This window comes from Scatophagus argus, chromosome 2 (genome assembly GCF_020382885.2).
Source record: "Scatophagus argus isolate fScaArg1 chromosome 2, fScaArg1.pri, whole genome shotgun sequence".
Taxonomy (NCBI): domain Eukaryota; kingdom Metazoa; phylum Chordata; class Actinopteri; family Scatophagidae; genus Scatophagus; species Scatophagus argus.
The window spans coordinates 28,469,931-28,486,754 of record NC_058494.1 but is presented as its reverse complement, the minus strand read 5'-3'; the positions used below and the strand labels follow the sequence as shown (position 1 = coordinate 28,486,754).

Genomic DNA, 16,824 nt, shown 5'->3' with positions numbered 1-16,824 from the left:
GGACATGGACTCTTTGAGAAACTCCCTTCAGGCAGGAGGTTATGGTCCATTCGGACCAAAACCTCACGCCACAAGAACATCTTCTTCCCCTGTGCTGTTAGACTGTTGAACACCAACTGACTAACATGCTGCTCTGCACTTTAGTTACTTCAGTACAGGAACTGATTTCTGCTCATGTCATGATCCACCTGCTGACCATTTGCACTGTTTACCTCACCTACTTGCACTATACTTCCACTCTGTACTACCTCATTTTTGGACCAGAACATATTTATTATACTTATTTTATTTTGTTTTACCTTACTCTATTTTATTCTACTATTATATGTTACTCGTTACGTTCTATGTATGCACCAATCACCAAGACAAATTCTTAGTAATGTGGAACCTCTTCACTTACAATGGCAATAAAGTCAATTCTGATTCTGATTCTGATTATGCCTGTTTATTACATTGTATATTTGATAACACTTTACAACAGGAGTATCTGTAGAAGTGAATACGTGGTATTTCAGTGGGCACAAGTTAAAATTAAGCGTCCGTTATTACAATGAAGATTTAACTCTTTACACTTAGTAAAATTAAAAGTAACAATATCAGTGTTGTATCTTTAAATTATTCAAGTGTGTATTTTGAAAACATATTTCTTTTGTTTATTTTAATGACGAGTTACTTAGCTTTATTTTGAAATCCGCAGATTCCGGTCCTCTTCGCGCTAACCTCCGCGAGCTTCCCGCCTCTCTCAGAGCGTCAGGTCAGGTGCGGCTTGCGGCGATACGCTCAGTAGCCCGCCGTGCATGATGGGAGGTGTAGTGTTTTGATAGCAGGGTCCCTGACCTCAAGCCAGACCCGAACCAGGAGCCTGACCTGCCTGCTGACCCCATACACAAGACGAAACCCAGCGGCCAAGGGAAAGCTCTTCAGGACCACAGGGAGACGTGTGTGGTTTATTTCCACAAAGGCTGACGCTCAGTTTCCTGTCGACTGTTTACGTGACGGCAGGATTCAAAATAATCCAAATTAAATACTCGATAAATTCTGTTATTTTTTGGTGAACAGATAAATTCGGTGTCCGTTCAGTCTGGAGCTGCAGCGCCGCAGGTCGGCTGTCCGGAGGTCCAGCTGTGAAACCAGCTGCTGCCGACTCAGCCATCAACACAAACAATGAACTGGGGACAACAGGGGGTCCTCGGGGTCCAGCGTGAGCTTCTGGACTGGCAGTGGACACCATGAGACATTTCAGCCTGAACTGTGGGAGGATTTCATCAGCAGGTTTGACGGTTTGTGGTTAGCGAAGACAAGAGGACAGTTTAAAGTTTAAAAGCTTTAATGACATCGCACAGATTTGACAGAGAGCTTTAAAGTCTACAGGTGCAGGTTCATACATGAGAAAAGCCTTTATGGTCTAACTTCTGCTTAAATATTTGGCCTCAAACAGCTTCTTCTTCTTCATTCCTATAGATGTAATTCTGATTGTGCAGTAAGATGGCGTAACTCCCATACATGTTCAGTACGATAGATAAACAGTGACAGCACGAGTATCAAAGAGCAGGAAGTCTGAACGCAGCGCAGTGCGACCACAAGCAAGCAACCTTCACGTCTCCACAGCCGGACGCCGCCTGCTGTCTGCAGGACTGGACGCCTCGCACATCCTGAAGGATCTGAAACGTACAGCAGAGCCAAAGAAAACCAAGAGAAAGGTTTTTGAAAAACGAGGAGGTGTTTAGTTTCAGGTGAGTGATTCAGGCGAAGCATGCAGGTGGACATTTCTACATCATACACCTCCGCCGACGCGACCGGCTGCCTTTAGGACAGAGCAAAATGGCTGCGGAGCTGCAGAGAACAAACAAAAAGTCAACATGATCGTAAAGCAAAATGCACTGTTGGTCCAATTTCTCAAAGGCAGAGGAAGAACGTCCCTAAAGTCACAAACTGGGGAAGAAACTCAGAAGTAGAAAAATAAAAAACAAACAAAGAAAAACAAGTGTGACATCACCGAGATGGAGCGAGAGGGGCGGCGGTTTAGACGCAGCACCGCGACGACAGAGCGTGTCGGGACTCGGGCGTCATGACGAGCGAGCCGCTCTGTCGCCTCGGCGACCGACCGCGAAACCGCACGCCAAACCAAAACGTCAGGAAGAAAAAGACCAAACCCGTTTCTGCTCCTCAGCCGTCAACCTCCTTCATTTGTTTCTCGTTTCAAGGAATCATTGACTTTGGACGCAGATCTTTAAACGCCGTCAGAGGCCGAAAGCTGATCCGTCTGCAGACGTCAGCGGCTCGTGTGACGTTTTTGTGTCGGAGGGTTAACGGCTGGATCAGGTTCACGAAGGCCTCGTCAGAGCGAGCTGAGCGATGGCTTCAGGTCGCCGCTCTGTCCAAGACCTTCACGAAGCTCGAAGCAGCTCAGGTGTGAAGCAGATTCCAGTTAATAAGGAGTGCGAGGGTTTTAAAGAAGCTAAAGATGTCGGAGTGTGTGTCAGTTTCACTTTCTACTGCTTCTTCTTGCTGAACAGACTGAAACGTTTCTCCTTGTCCTTCTCTTTGTCCTTCTCTCTCTTGCCGGGACTCGACTCGGTGGTGAGCGTCACGGCGGCCGGCAGCGTCTGAGCGCGCCCAGACGCCGGCGTGCCGGGATTGCTGCCCTTCCCGTCAGAGCGGTCGGCGTTAGCGCTCAGGATGGTCTGGATCCAGGTGCTCATCTCCTCCTGCAGGGGGCGACACAGAGGACAGAGTAGACGGATGAAGCCTGACCCGACCCGAACCGACCTGCTGGTTCTGGACTTGCTCGCACATCACCACACAAACATGAGAGAGGAGAACGTACCTCGTCTTTGGCTTGGAACAGGTACTCGTTTCCATCAGTGAGTCTGAAACGAAGAAGAGCAAAGTGAGCAACGCAGCAGTCGTTTACGCCTCATTCACACCTGTTCGGTTTCCTGTTCACACCGACACACAAACACACGTGTTATCAGGCAGACCTGGTCAGCATGCGTGTGACAGCTGTCCTGCTTTGTGTCCACGTGTGTGAAGGAGACTCGTCTCACCTGAGTTTGAAGACATGTTTCTTCTTCTTGTAGTCGGACGCCACGTCGCACGTGGCCTCCTTCAGGCTGATGGGTAATTCGTTGTGGTACGGGACTCCCTGCGCCGCCGCCTTGCTGTCCTTGTAGAAGCCCATCTCCTGGTTGTTGATGACACAGTAGACGTTGTGCCATGACCTGCCAATCACAGGATGGCAGGATCAGGTGATGATTAGTGTGCGGACAGGAGTGAGACATCTGCTGCAGCATTGGACCTTTGATGTTACCTGTTGGACGCCTTCTTGTTGTGTCCCTCCCACTCATGTTTGCGGTGCAGGAGTCCTTCCAGCAGCGAGGACGGAGACAAGTCCTGGTTCTTGGAGGGCAGCGTGGACGACTGGCTCGTCTTCTTCCTGCCGGCGGTCGGGGAGCCGTCGGGGCTCGGCTCCTTGGAACTCCGCTCTGCCATGCCGTTCACCAGGTCTCCACCGTCCACGCCGTCCTGAAGAGGAGGACAAACGAACGTGAGACGACACACAGGACTGCAGTGAGTCTCACTAAACTCAACAGGCCTCATTAAAGGAACAGTTCACACAAGTCAGTCGTCATCTCCTCATGTTGATGAGAAGCAATGAAGTGTCTTCGTCCACTTCACAGTGAGACATTTTGCTGACAGCTAAAGCCGCCCGGGGACCATTTAAACAGACTTTCCATCAGCATGAGGACAGACTGTCAGAGTGACATGTGGCCATTAGTAGTTTTTCTTATTTCTATTTCAGTTTAGTCCTCCTGTCTGCCTATCCTGACATTCAAAATGCTGCCCGTTGTCTCGTTAACTGTCTTCTTCAGGAGGACATGTGTCCATACTGCTGCTGCTGCTGTCCACAGGGACACGTTGATGTGAGTACTGACCCGAGGAGAGTCCTGGTCTGACGGCAGTCCGTTCTGACTGACGACTCCGCTGCAGAGACACAAACACACTGCGTTACAATCACTGACCACCTGCACTTCCTCTGACGACCAGCAGGGGCCGCTGTGCTCAAACCGGCATGAGGTGAGCGAGACACCTGAGCTGCTGAGACTCCTCCTGCTGCATGACGGGCGGCTCCGGAGACGGCGGCTTCCTCATCCTCTCCTCTTCCTCCTGCTGCCTCCTCACCTCCAGCAGCTCCAGCTGAAAACGGACAGACGGACAAACACAGGGACAAGCGGCTGTGATTGGCTGAAAGAAAGTTACTTCACATTGTGAGACTGAAATGATGAACTGTGACTGCAGCCTGGCTGTAACGCGAGGCTTTCCGCCCTTTTGGCTGCTCTCAGAACACGCTGCTTGGTTTTAGTTTCTGAAAGGAAAAAGATTAAAAGATAAGTGGTGATGAGTTCATTGATTTTGTCCCTCTGTGCTCACCGTAGTCAGCCTCTCCAGAGCAGAGAAGCGCTCCTCCCAGGTGGCGGCCGACTTCTCGAAGGCCTCGTGCCGTTTGATGAGCTTCTCCACCTCGTCCACGCTCTGACCCATCTCCCTGCTGGACAGGTAGGGCTCCTGGCCCAGCAGCCAGGCCTCGGCCACACCCGCGTCCCGGGAGAACTGGTGCACCTCCAGGACTGAGGGGGGACACAGTCAGACCAGTCAGACCCACCATCTACTCTGGACTTCAGCTGTTCATGTGAAAATCTGACTGTTGGCGTTTGGAGTCTGCTACTCCAGGAAGTAGACCAAGCCTGGCTCGCGAGCGAACGAGCTAACGGTCGAGATGATTTCTATTCGGCCAGCTCGAGTTGATGTGTGTGATTTCCCTCACATATAAAAACACCTTTTAAAAGGATTTTGTTGTCGCGTTCACAAACTTCACCCCACAACATTTCAGTGAGATCCAAACATTTCCAATAAGTCAAACTTAACTGAGAGTAGACCAATCTCATGAAGTTCTCTTCAGTGCAGCTACTCAGAAACATTAGCATTATATAACATGACCACAAACTGACAGTTGAAATCAGTCTGTAGCTGCTTCCTGTCTGTAAACTGAGTGTGTGCGTCGCGGTCTTGGTTCAGACAAACGGTTTCTAAACCTGCAGCAGGTTTAATCCTCAGAGCTCCTGCAGAACCCGACCGATGTGTGTTATTCGCGGGCTTCTTTAACAGACGGCGAGCGTCAGACACGTGACCCCGTGTGAGTTCAGTGATCAGGTGACGGGCAGACAGGTAACAGGGATGAAACAGGACGTGTGAGTCTTACTGAGTCGCAGCCACTCCCAGCGATCCTCCCACTTGTCGATCATCTCTTTCCTCTTGTCGGTCAGCTGCAGCAGCTTCTCTTTGATCTGAACACAGACAGGAAGTCAGCAGCCCGCCTGCTTCCACTCACACCACTACAAACCTTCAACTGTGGAAAACTAAATCAGCTTGAATCAGGCAGCAGCACATCTGAGAAAACACTGCTGTGTGCGGGACACAAGCGCAAGAACAAAACGTCACATCGTGTCTTCACTGTTGAGTTTTCTCTCAACACAAAAACTGTTTTCACATTTTTTCGTTATTTAAAGGAGAAACTGAATTCAGCAGTCACTGTTGCTCTTTAGCCGCAGCTACAGCTAGCTCAGTTAGCTCAGTTAGCTCAGTTAGCTCAGCTAGCTCAGTTAGCTCAGCTAGCTCAGTTAGCTCAGTTAGCTCAGTTAGCTCAGCTAGCTCAGTTAGCTCAGCTAGCTCAGTTAGCTGCGGAGCTCCAGCTCGCTGATCATATCTCAGGTGTGCCTGTGACTCTCTGCTCCTCACCTCCTCTGAAGCGTAGTGTTTTCTGGCCAGCAGAGCTTTGCCCAGCTCGATGCAGGCTGTGAAGCTGTCGTTTCGGGCATCGATCTCAGCCTTGATGCCCTGATGGTTGTTCATGAGCAGCTCCACTGACGACACGTCTCTGAACACACGAGGACACACACACAGCTTTTATCAGATCACGGCGGTTATCAGACGACAGGCCCAGCAGACAGCAGCTCACTCCTGTTACCTGGGGTTCTCCTGGGCCTCGATGAGCCGGATCACGTCATCCATCCACAGCATCAGGTCTCGGACCATGCTGAAAAACCTGAACTTGTCTCCGGTGTCGAGGAGGCGGAGCCGGCGTTCGTCACAGGCCTCCAGCAGACTCCTCCAGGCCTCCAGTACCTCGCTCTCCCTCCGCTGGATGTCGTCGGCTTTGTCTCCGGCGTACGCCGACTGGAGGCGGACCGCGTCCTCCTGCAGCTGCCTCACCTGCAACACAAACACGTTTAAATTTCACTGTGAGGAACTGAGTGGGATCAGGTTCACATGGTTTAAAGGAGGTAAGATCAGGTGAGCAGCACGAACTAAAGTTTGTGTTGGCACAGAAAGGCCTTCATAACTGAAACTAAATCACAAGTTTGAGAAACCAAACACAACAACTCAAAGCACCTCAATTCTAAAAAACGTTTTTTGGGAATTTGAGAAATACTTGCTATAGTGCTATAAATGAATCTTACAGCCATGGTAGAGGATTAAAATTCAACCTAACTAAATGCAGGTGTGTCCAGGACCGAACAGCTAAGCTTTTCATATAAAGTTCAACTAAAGCTTGTCCCCCACAAACCAAAGTGTCCCCATAAAGCAGGTTCAATGACTGGCCTGTGTTCCCAGAGCCTGGATGTCATGTTCGAAGGTGGTGTGCATCCTCTGCAGCGTCTCCACTGTGTTCTGGTCACGGCCAACCTCCTCTGGCAGCTTCTTCTGCTTGTCTAGGATGCGTCCCAGGATCTCCTTGGCATCGTGGTAGAACTTGTGAAGCTCGAAGGAGGCGGCGAGGATCTGCGTCCTGGTGTCAATGAGCTCCAGCAGGTCCGCCCAGGCCTCGTTCAGCCCATCCTTCCACTCCGCCACCGTCGCTGCGTCGCCGTGACCGGCGTTGATAAGCTCGTCCGCCAGACGGTTGACGGTGTCCACCCGTTCCTGACCGATGTTCCCAGTGTCCCGAGCGAACTCCCTGAAACGCTCCTGCAACATCTGAGCACAGAGCACACAGGTCAGAGGTCAGTAATCGTATGAAGTGTAATAATATGGTTTGTTGTGGTAAGTCACCAATGGTAGTAACATATTGTCAGTCCTGGTATGAACAGTGAGATTAGTTTGTAGTCGTGTCCCAGCTCATGCAGTATCACTAACTATCGGTAGTGGTACTTGCAGTAACGTACAGTAACATGCTCGTAGTCCTGTCCCAGCTCGTGTGATCCGGCCACCACCTCCCGCTCAGCGATCCACTGCTCGAGGTCATCGACCTCTCTGTTCAGCTGGAAGAGGCGGAGCCTCTCGTCCAGTTTGCCCCGCCTCTCCTCCGATAGGTCCTTCAGGCCGGCGTACAGCTTATCCACCTGAGACTGACGCATGCTGATACGCTCACTGACACACACAAACACACACTTCTGTTACTATGGTAACAACAGAAACTGGGCAGAACTGGTTCGGCTTGATCAGTTTGTGCACCTCTCAGGGTGTCCATCAGCCACCAGTCCTCTGCTGGTCTTGGACAGCTGGTGGACGGTCTCAGCGTAGTCCTCCACCGCCTGCTCCACAATCTGATGCTTCTTCTGCATGGTGACGGCACTTTGCTCATCCTGACCAAAACATTGACACAAATCAGCTTCAGTGTGACAGCACACGATGTGAGAGTCAACAAACCACAGAAAGTGCTGATTCATCAGCTACGCCTCAAACCACATCAGGTTTGGGACCACATGAAAGATAAACTGTGTGTGCGCGCCTGTCTGTCCTCCTCTCATATCTGAACTTCATTCGAGTTTGCAGGTTCACTCTAAACGAGTTCACCGGTTGGTCGGCTTGTTATCAGTCGTCATGAGTATGGAGGCGTCGCCCGCCCACCTTGGCCTTCTCCTCGGACATCATGTACAGCTCCTGCTCGCTCATCCAGGCCTCGGCCTCGGCAGCGTCAAAGTAGTACTGCTGGGCTTTGTGTGCCTCCTCCAGCCGGCCGTGACGGAGCTCCGTCTCCTCCATCAGCTGCCTCCACAGCTCCTGCAGGTCGGCCAGGCGCTGACGGATGACGTCGGCACTGGAGGACTCGTCCTTCAGGAGGCTTTTGCTGCGCTCCAGGACGTCATCGATACGAGGCTGATGTCCCTGGATCTCCTTGTGCAGAGTCTGATGGGGAGGAGAAGACCGGTTAGGATGCCTGAATCGTGGATATAAATTAATTCACGTGGAATGTGTGCGAGCGCCACACTGATTAAGCCAAAGGGGCGTCGAGTGTGTTTCTCTGTGGGAGGTGGAGCTCAGTGTGGTGCTCACCTCAGCCAGACTCTCACCTGGTTCTTCTTGATGAGCAGCTGGACAGTCTGCAAGTTGTGTCCATGGTCAGTGGACGTAGCCACAGGCATCCTCTCTTGAACCCACAGCTGGAAGGAACAGCAGGAACAGAATGAGAAACATTGTCCTGAAGGGGGCGCTGTAGACCCATCCTCTGATTAATCAGTCATCTCTGAAGTGCTGCCTCCATCGCTGCAGCGCCACGGAGACAACGCAGCTCTGAAAACGTGTGGTAATAAAGCACAGAACAGAACCAACACGCTGACACTCGGATCAGTTTTACGTACGATCTCGTCCTCGACGTCTCGGTTGAACTGGTGAACTTCTCTGGACGCCACCAGGACATTCCTGCGGCGTCGCAGTGGCTCCAGCAGCTCCTGGAACTTCTTCTCCAACAGCTGCCTCCTCCCGTCCACCTCGTCAGTGTCCTTCACCTCCTGACCCAGCGCCTTCACCTGGCTCTGCAGCTCCACCACCTCCCGCTGCCGCACCTCCACCTGGTTCTCCAGCATCTGAGTGCGAAAACACATCACAGTCCTGATTTCAAAGTTCAGCTGGACCACAGAAGGATCATCGAGTGTTCGCCAATTCATTAGTCTAAAACAGCATTCTTATGTTGTACTTTACAGTTAATATTTTAACCACTTCCTGTCGATAAATGAAGTGCATTCGAGTTCTGTAGATACATTTAATTCCCACCACTGCAGGTGCTACAACTTCTGTCACTATTGCAGTACTACTGTTGCTGTACCTGTTGTTTTTTGAGCAGGATGTTGACCGAGGTCAGGTCTTTGCCGTAGTCGTCGGACTGGATCTGACCCTCGAGGCCGCCCATCCACTTGTCGAGGTCGGCGCAGCTCTGAGTGAACAGCTCGGCCTTGTTGGCATCGAACAGACACTGAGCTTTAGTCTGCGTGGTGGACTCCAACTCCTCCCACATGCCGTGCAGTGCCGACAGCTTCTCCTTTACCACCGCCTCCGTCTCCGGCTTCTCCGCCACCAGGAGCATGCCGTCCTGCGGTCCAGCAAACCGAGAAAAGCCAAAGGTTAAAGGTCACGAGTGACGTTACAGCTGGGCATAATCAGAAAACAACGACAAAGAAAAGCCACGATTCACGTTCTGTTGGCCACCTGCCTCACATGAACCTTCTTTCTGAACCATCTCTTCATCTATGTTGCATCAAATTTCACCATTTGCTAATTGATGAGCTAATTGAGCTAAAATTATCTGCTATAAGCCAACTAAACTTACAGTAATTTGCAAAGAGCAAGCAGGTGATTCAAAACACTTTATAATTTGATGTTTTCATTAATGTCTCGATGGCAAATAAGCCACTATTTAAATCTGCATTCATCAGTATTTTCATATTTGCATTTAATCCAATTAATTCAATTCACATTGGCCATAACAGCTTTAAAATCAATAATATGATGACATGTAAGGGTTTTTATAGGTTTGCTGGTTCACATTAGGGTTAGAGTTAAAACTGTACCTTAAATTCTATAAATCATTCGTATAAGTGATCTCTGTCCTCTAAAGGTTTGTCACTCCGTGCTCACTTCACCGCATTAAACTTTTACTTTGCTTTTAGACTTTAAAATGCAGAAAATCTGTTCCTGGAGGGAATCTCTGGGAATCACATGGTCCATGGTCTATGGCAGAGTACAGGTGCACCTGTACAGGAGTACAGGTGCACATGTGCAGTTCAGTCAATGCTTCATAAACGGCGGCCGACCTTCTGGATCTTGTCCAGCCACTCTTTGTTGGACTGCAGTTCGGCCATGAAGGCCTGGTGCTTCAGCCACTTGCTGTGCAGGTTCCTGGCTTCATCGTAGGTCATGTCCTGAGCTGTGAGCATCTTCTCATTGATCCACAGAGACAGCTGGACACACACAAAATGTAAAGTGGGTTACTAAAACCTAAAGGGTCCAAAGTATTGGAGGTTTTTGGGGGAGGGGCTGACCTCCTGGCAGTCCTGCAGGAACTTCTGCAGGTCTCTGTTGTCCTTCAGCCTCATCAGCAGCTCCACAGCAGCCTCCCTGTTCTTCTTATGTCTGAGACGTAGAAGACAAGTGAGATCGAGACACCAGCACATACAGAATACTTCATTATTTACTAATCACTTGGCAGAAGAATCCCCTACCGGTAACAGTAAAGCTGACAACATCGGGGAAGTTGAGACTTAATTCCTCAAAAGCATTAAAGAGCGCAGCGACAGACGCTCAACAGACTCACACTAATCAACCCATAAGGCAGTTTAACAGATTTCATTCTGAACAAACCCCACGAGCCTCAAACGTCTGAACCGAATGTCTACCTGTCGTCGATGGAGGCCACTCTCTCCTGGATACGCTCGGCGTTGACGTTCCCATCGCTCGCCAACCGTCTGCCAGCCTCTACAACACCATTGATCTTGTCTTCATTGGCGTCCATGGTGGTCATGAAGTCCTCTTGCTTCTTGATGGCAGCCTCGGCACCCTCAAGAGTGGTGGGCATTTCAGTGTGAGCCAGGACATACTCCTGTGGGGCGAGGACTCAGGGTTTAACACGTAAAAACACTGTGGGACATTAACATCCTGAGTTTCAGCTGAGGAAGACACTAACAGGAAGGTAAGGGTTCATCCTCTGAGGAGTAAAACATTCAGTGCCAAGCATCGCATCAGATTTTGGTCCTCTTGAATAGGGGAAATACTTTAATCCTGAGGTGGCTGAATAAACACTTGAAAGAAATTGTGGTCAGCAGTGATTGGACTGACCTGTTCTGTTACGCACATCTGAAAATAATATTTTGTTATATGTTCAGGTCAGGTTCTCTGGTCAGCAGGGCAGGATTTTATCATTGAGAAACCCGAGTCACCTTGATCCACATAGATCACAGGACATGTGGGTCATGAACATGGTGATGAAGATGTAAAGGACACTTGACTGCAGTGAGATAAATGTTTACCTGGTTGTTGAGGAAGGCCTCGGCCTGCTTGGTGTCCCTGAGGAACAGCTGGTAAGCGTGGGACTGGGACAGTAGGTTCTGCCGGTTCTCCCACATCTTGTGCAGTTCGTTCCAGCCGGTGTCAAGCGCCTGCAGCCTCTGTCGCAAGAACATGTACTGTGCGTCTGTCTGGCCCTGCGTCACCATCTCTCCCATGTCCCGCATCTTCTGGTAGTCTTCTTCATAGTTATGGATCTCATTTTTGATGCCTTCGTGCTGGGTCATGAGTTTCTCTGCTTCAGCCAGCGTGTTGGGCATGTCCTCGGAGGCAATGGCTGTCTGAGTGCGAGACAGCCAGGACTGGAAGTCATCCAGCTCACGCAGGAACTGTTGCAGCTTCCTGGCCTCGCCCAGAGACTCCTCGCGGTTCTTCAAAGTGTTCTTCAATTCCTCCCAGACAGCGGTGATCTCAGCCAGGCGCCCTGTAATGGCCTTGGCCTGGTCGGGGTGCTCCTCTGCCAGCCGCTGGGCCTCACCTCGCAAATCACCCAGTTTGTCCTCAATGGCGGCGAGGTCACGCTCCATACCAGTCAGTTTTCGCTGCAGGGCCATGACCCCGGTGAGGTCGTTGCCCAGCTCCTGAGTGGACTCAATGACTTTGGTCTTCTCTTTGATCCAGGACTTGGTCTCGTTGCAGTCGAGGTGGTAGTTCTGTACTCCCAGAGCTGAGTTCAGAGACTCCTTTTTCTGGTCCACCAGATCACGGAACTGACTCCACCTACAGGTAGAAGGGAGGATCATCACAGTCTACAGGTACAATCACACCTGCACTTCCAAGAGATTCATGTTGAGAACAAACAGGCAACCAGTGACTGCATGTTACATTTGACCGTACCTGTTGTTGAGTTTGTCCTGCTGGGTCTTGATGTCCTTTTCGCTCGGGTGACCGTTGTGCATCAGCTGCCGGGCAATCTGGTTTACCACAGCAACACGGGATGCCTGGTTGTTCATTTCTGGCTCCAGACTCTCAAACCTGCCAAGGACACAGTCCACATGAATGCAGTGCTGGCTAAAAGAGGTGCACAATCACAAGCACCTATGCAGCATCTTGTAGTCTCACCTGTGTTGTATGACCTCCAGGTCCTCTAGTTTTTCAGGGATCTCCATGCTGTTCAGCCACTGCTCCTTCTCGTCAATCCAAACCTCACAAGCATTGGCCTCGCTGAACATCTTGTAGAGCGCCAGAGCGTCCTGCAGGGCCTGCTTCCTCAGCTTTGTCAGTTCTGCCACCTCCTTGTAGCGTTCCTCGATGCCAGCCAGTCGCCCATGCACCTCCTCTGACTCAGCCTCGTCCTTAGGCAGGGAGGCAGCCTGCTCGTGGAGTGAATCAATGACTGGTCTGTAGCTGGCCACCTCCGCCGCTGCATCCTTGTGCTTCCTGACCAGAGCCTGGGTTGAGAATTCGTCATGACCCGTCTCTCCACTGGAGACGATGCGCAGAGCATCCAGTGTCCAGGCGTCAACATCATCTGCATCAGCCTGGAACTGGTGCAGTGCCAGAGCTTCCTCGAGCCTCTTCTTCCTCGCTGCTGCCAGCTGCTCCAGTGCCACCCACTGAGCCTGCAGGTCAGCAATACGCTCCTGGATCTTGGTGGCAGCAAAGTGGCCAGCCTCCACCATGGCCTGGCCCTCTGCGATAGTGTGCTGCAGGTGGCCAGCGCGGCCGCTCATCTCATCCTCCAGAGCGCGCTGCTGACTGAGGAGGCGCAGCGCGCCCGTTAGGTCCTTGCCGTGTTCGACAGAGGACAGGATCTGCTCCTTCTCACGGATCCAGCCCTCCTCCTCGGCCATCTCCCAGAAAAACTTCCAGAGACGGCGGGACTCTTCAAGGCGGGCGCGACGCTCTGCAGCCAGCTGAGTCAGCTCCTGGTAGCAGAACTCCAGGTGGGAAACCCTGTCCTGGATGATCTGAGGGTCACAGGGCTTGTAACCTGGATAGGAAGAAGTAAGTAAGTTCTCATTTTTAAGGTCTGATTAATCTGGGTTCTTTTCTGCTGCTGCAAACCACTACAAAAAGAAACTCTCATTGGTTGGCCTCATTAAAAGTTAGAACAAGCAGCAACACCACAGAACTTACTAACCATCGCTGTTGACAGAGTACTTGTTGGCATTCGTGTTGACCGCCTTCACCCTGTCAGCCTGGATGGCGATGTCAGCCTCCACCAGGGCATGTTTCTGCAGCAGGTCCTCCACACCTAACAGATGCTTCCCATAATCCTGAGACAGCAACAACATCTGAAAACCAAAGACAGACAGAGAGGATCCACAGTTAGGATGATGGACTGACTGTCCTGCTCTGATTCAAAGACAAGAGCAACATTTCAGCTATCACCTGTTTTCGATGTTGGAGCTAAACGTGTTTTCAACCTATGAATCTGACTCTATAATCTACCACATGAAAGTAGGACAGATCGTCACCTTCATCTCGTCCATCCAGTCCATGATGTAGAGCATTTCTTGGAAGACTCTCTGCAAGCCCAGGTTCATCTCCAGTCGCTGCCTGCGGGCCTTCAGCAGCTCCAGCAGGTATTCCCACAGCCGGATCACGTTGTCTTTCCTGGCCGTGATGCGTTTGATGTCATGGTAGTGCTCCACTTCCAGCTCCTTTGCCACGGCAACCACGGCCTGGACACGTTCCTCGTAAGCCGCGATGTCAGTCTCAATTGCCTCGTGCTTCTTGGTGGCTGCCTCGACGGCCTGAAGGTCAAAACCAAAATTGTCCTGCAGAAAAAAGAAACCGGCAGTATATTTATGAAAGCAACAAATATTAAATGTTATTTTCTGATTGTTTTGAAAAGGAACTGCACAGGACAATTGATTTACAGAGCGTATCTGAATGCTGACCATCGTCCTACCTGTGACACCAGTCTCTGGTTTTCGCTGAGCCAGGTTTCTCTCATGGCCGCCTTGCGATCGAAGCGCCTGGCGAGTTGTTCCAGTTTCTCCTGACGAATCAGCTCCGTCCTCAGAGCCAGTTCCCTCTCGTGCTCCGCCTTCTCCAGTCTCTCCCAGGCCTGAGGGACGAACATCATCACCATCACTTCTTAACAAGGTTATTTAGAGCAGTGAAGCACATACTGTCATGAATTATAATGTTGCTGAACTACCAAGTGTTTAATACTTAAGTGAACGTGTTCTGTAAATCCTCATGTTGGGAACACTGACCAGTGAAGTCGCCATGTTTCATGCATTCATGACAGACTGGCAGGTTTAAAACTGGTTGTAAACCTCAGAGCTGATTGAGAAAAAGCAGCTCTGACCTTGTTTATATCTGAGATGAGTTTTCCCTCTCGTGGCATGTACACCTTCTGGTTGTTGGCCCTCATCTTACTCTGGATGGTGAACAGAAGAACCTCCAGGTTTCCCTTCTCTGTGAATCTGAAGAGACAAGTTAGAACGAGGTGAGAGGACATAGTGGAGGTGCACACAGTGTGGATGGGCAGACACCCACGCTAGTTGGTGTTAAATTATTTAAAACTGTTATGTTGCATGTGGACTGAAACCTGACTTGTAGCTATGCAGATACAATGACCTGCTGGTGTCCACTTAGACTGAACTGCAAAGAACACAGGATAGTGGGGGTGGAGGTAAAGGTTCTCACTTTGGAGGTTTTTCGACAGTTCGGTAGGTGTTGAAGGCCTGAAGCTGCTGCTGTACTCCGACCAGTGAGTTGGCAAACTTCCTGTTGTTGAGGATGATGATGGTCTGTTCGATCCACTCCAGCAGGTCTGAGGCCAGAGACTCGTACTTCTCTATCATCTTCTCTGTCTCGATGGCATTGTCCAGCACCTGGAGAAGAAAACATCTGGTCTTCATCAAACAGATCCTGTCTGACTGTCAGCTGCACTCTTCAACAGCTTCCCGCTTCACGGTTTTAAAAGGTCAAACATGTAATGTTTCCAGATCTGGGAACACAGACATGAAATCAGGTGATGTCACCACCTTTTGAATCTTTAATCTAAAGTTGTTCTTTCTCTTTGGAGCAGATTCCTTCTGGCAAAAACATCAATCACCGCAGGTGAACACATATTTTTGATACTACTGAACTTAGATCAGCAGTACCGATCAATGAATGTGTCCCGATTATCTGTGAGTTGTACTCAAACGTTTCTGGCTTCTGACCTTTCCAATTCGTTTGCCCTCCACCTTCAGAGCCTTCATCTTAGAGAAGTAGTGATAATAGGTCACCACGTAGGTGATGACTGACTTCTCATCGGGATGGTCCACGCTGATATCTGCAACACACAGAGCAGCGAGTCATTCCAGTCCTGCTGCTGAGCTCAGTTCGTTCACATCCATCTAGAAAGTTTAGATCTTAAATAGAGCAGGAAAACGAGGTTACAACTGATTTGCACATCAGAAGGTTTAAGGTACTTCTGCTTTGTCCTCACTGTTCAGACCCAAAGACTCTGTCCAGTGCTGCACCTGAACAGGTAACACAGACGTCCTACACTCAGTGCTGCACCTGAACAGGTAACTCTGTGTACCGTGTTATGCAGTGTGACCAACAGGACTAACTGCTGCAGGTAATAAAAAGCAGTGTCGTCATCGTACGTCGAGATGTTTGCTGCAGGGTTTTTCGGGTCTGGGTTCAGGTGAACTGGCTCAGGGTCTCACCTTCAGGGTCCAGCAGCTTGGTGAGGCCCAGGTGTTGCTCTGCCAGGTTGAAGGCATTCTGCAGGTTGTAGTGAGCATTGGACTTTTTCAGCTTGTCAAAGTCGATCAGATCGGGCCTGGGCAGAAGAAACACACGTGACTTGGATCAGATAAACGTCAAAGCTTTAAAGGTTGATTTAAATAAAGTTTTGAAATAATAAAAGTTCTTTTCTCGAGATCAAAATTTAATTATGTGATTTCTAAGGGAATAAAATGACAAGCTTGACAAAATTTACCTGAAACCTTAAGTCAGGTGTTTGATGGATGTAAAATGTTACCTGTGTTTGTGGATGAGGGCATTGAAGGCCATCCCGTCTCTCCAGCTGGTGGTGAAGTTGTGGATGTTCACATTGGGATACCTGAGGACAAGAACACCTGGTACTGATGACGGGTTTCTTTCACCTCAAGGTTTAAATTAGCCCAATAACAAGAGACACAACAGTAAGAATGAGACTGCACAGGTGAGTCTGTACAGGTGAGTGTGTCTGTAAGCCTGTTAGTCTGCTGCTACTCTCACATGATAAACTCCTCTCACTGCAGCATCTATCCAACATTGCAGCTCCACCCTGCATCCACCTGTGGACTCCGAGTCTCCCTGAGCTTTTGGAGCGACGAGGTTGGCGCCAGCGTTAATGATGTATTGTTCTACATTTGAAGTGCTCCACCTGCTCCAGGTGGAGTTACAGCAGTGACGACGCCTGCTCTTTGGTAAATGGGATTATCACAGTATTTAACAAAGTATTCTGAAATACTACTATTACTGCTAAAAGGCATTAAAATTATTTCACATCCTGATGGATTTAAACAAACCAGGAGTTGCGGCTGCAGT

The 16,824-nt window shown here is 50.0% G+C and overlaps 1 protein-coding gene across 2 annotated transcripts in view; it reads right to left on the bottom strand.

Moving 5' to 3' along the window:
* Positions 1-1,309: 1,309 nt before the first annotated feature.
* Positions 1,310-16,824, bottom strand: part of LOC124052860 (spectrin beta chain, non-erythrocytic 1-like) — a 31,379-nt gene continuing 15,864 nt past the window's right edge. For both annotated transcript variants that reach the window (XM_046377601.1, XM_046377610.1), the window contains 31 exons: positions 16,274-16,354; positions 15,957-16,072; positions 15,462-15,574; positions 14,941-15,128; positions 14,600-14,717; positions 14,195-14,353; positions 13,758-14,060; positions 13,421-13,574; positions 12,400-13,270; positions 12,175-12,312; positions 11,301-12,057; positions 10,671-10,873; positions 10,317-10,407; positions 10,089-10,235; positions 9,104-9,367; positions 8,640-8,864; positions 8,352-8,441; positions 7,909-8,187; positions 7,513-7,643; positions 7,224-7,428; positions 6,661-7,035; positions 6,026-6,270; positions 5,797-5,935; positions 5,261-5,345; positions 4,432-4,628; positions 4,091-4,197; positions 3,936-3,984; positions 3,311-3,525; positions 3,048-3,221; positions 2,828-2,870; positions 1,310-2,708 (listed from right to left, as the gene is read on the bottom strand). In XM_046377601.1, coding sequence (XP_046233557.1) covers positions 2,493-2,708; positions 2,828-2,870; positions 3,048-3,221; positions 3,311-3,525; positions 3,936-3,984; positions 4,091-4,197; positions 4,432-4,628; positions 5,261-5,345; positions 5,797-5,935; positions 6,026-6,270; positions 6,661-7,035; positions 7,224-7,428; positions 7,513-7,643; positions 7,909-8,187; positions 8,352-8,441; positions 8,640-8,864; positions 9,104-9,367; positions 10,089-10,235; positions 10,317-10,407; positions 10,671-10,873; positions 11,301-12,057; positions 12,175-12,312; positions 12,400-13,270; positions 13,421-13,574; positions 13,758-14,060; positions 14,195-14,353; positions 14,600-14,717; positions 14,941-15,128; positions 15,462-15,574; positions 15,957-16,072; positions 16,274-16,354 — 6,478 coding nt within the window. In that variant the 3' untranslated portion in view covers positions 1,310-2,492. The remainder of the gene's footprint in view (positions 2,709-2,827; positions 2,871-3,047; positions 3,222-3,310; positions 3,526-3,935; positions 3,985-4,090; positions 4,198-4,431; positions 4,629-5,260; positions 5,346-5,796; positions 5,936-6,025; positions 6,271-6,660; positions 7,036-7,223; positions 7,429-7,512; positions 7,644-7,908; positions 8,188-8,351; positions 8,442-8,639; positions 8,865-9,103; positions 9,368-10,088; positions 10,236-10,316; positions 10,408-10,670; positions 10,874-11,300; positions 12,058-12,174; positions 12,313-12,399; positions 13,271-13,420; positions 13,575-13,757; positions 14,061-14,194; positions 14,354-14,599; positions 14,718-14,940; positions 15,129-15,461; positions 15,575-15,956; positions 16,073-16,273; positions 16,355-16,824) is intronic.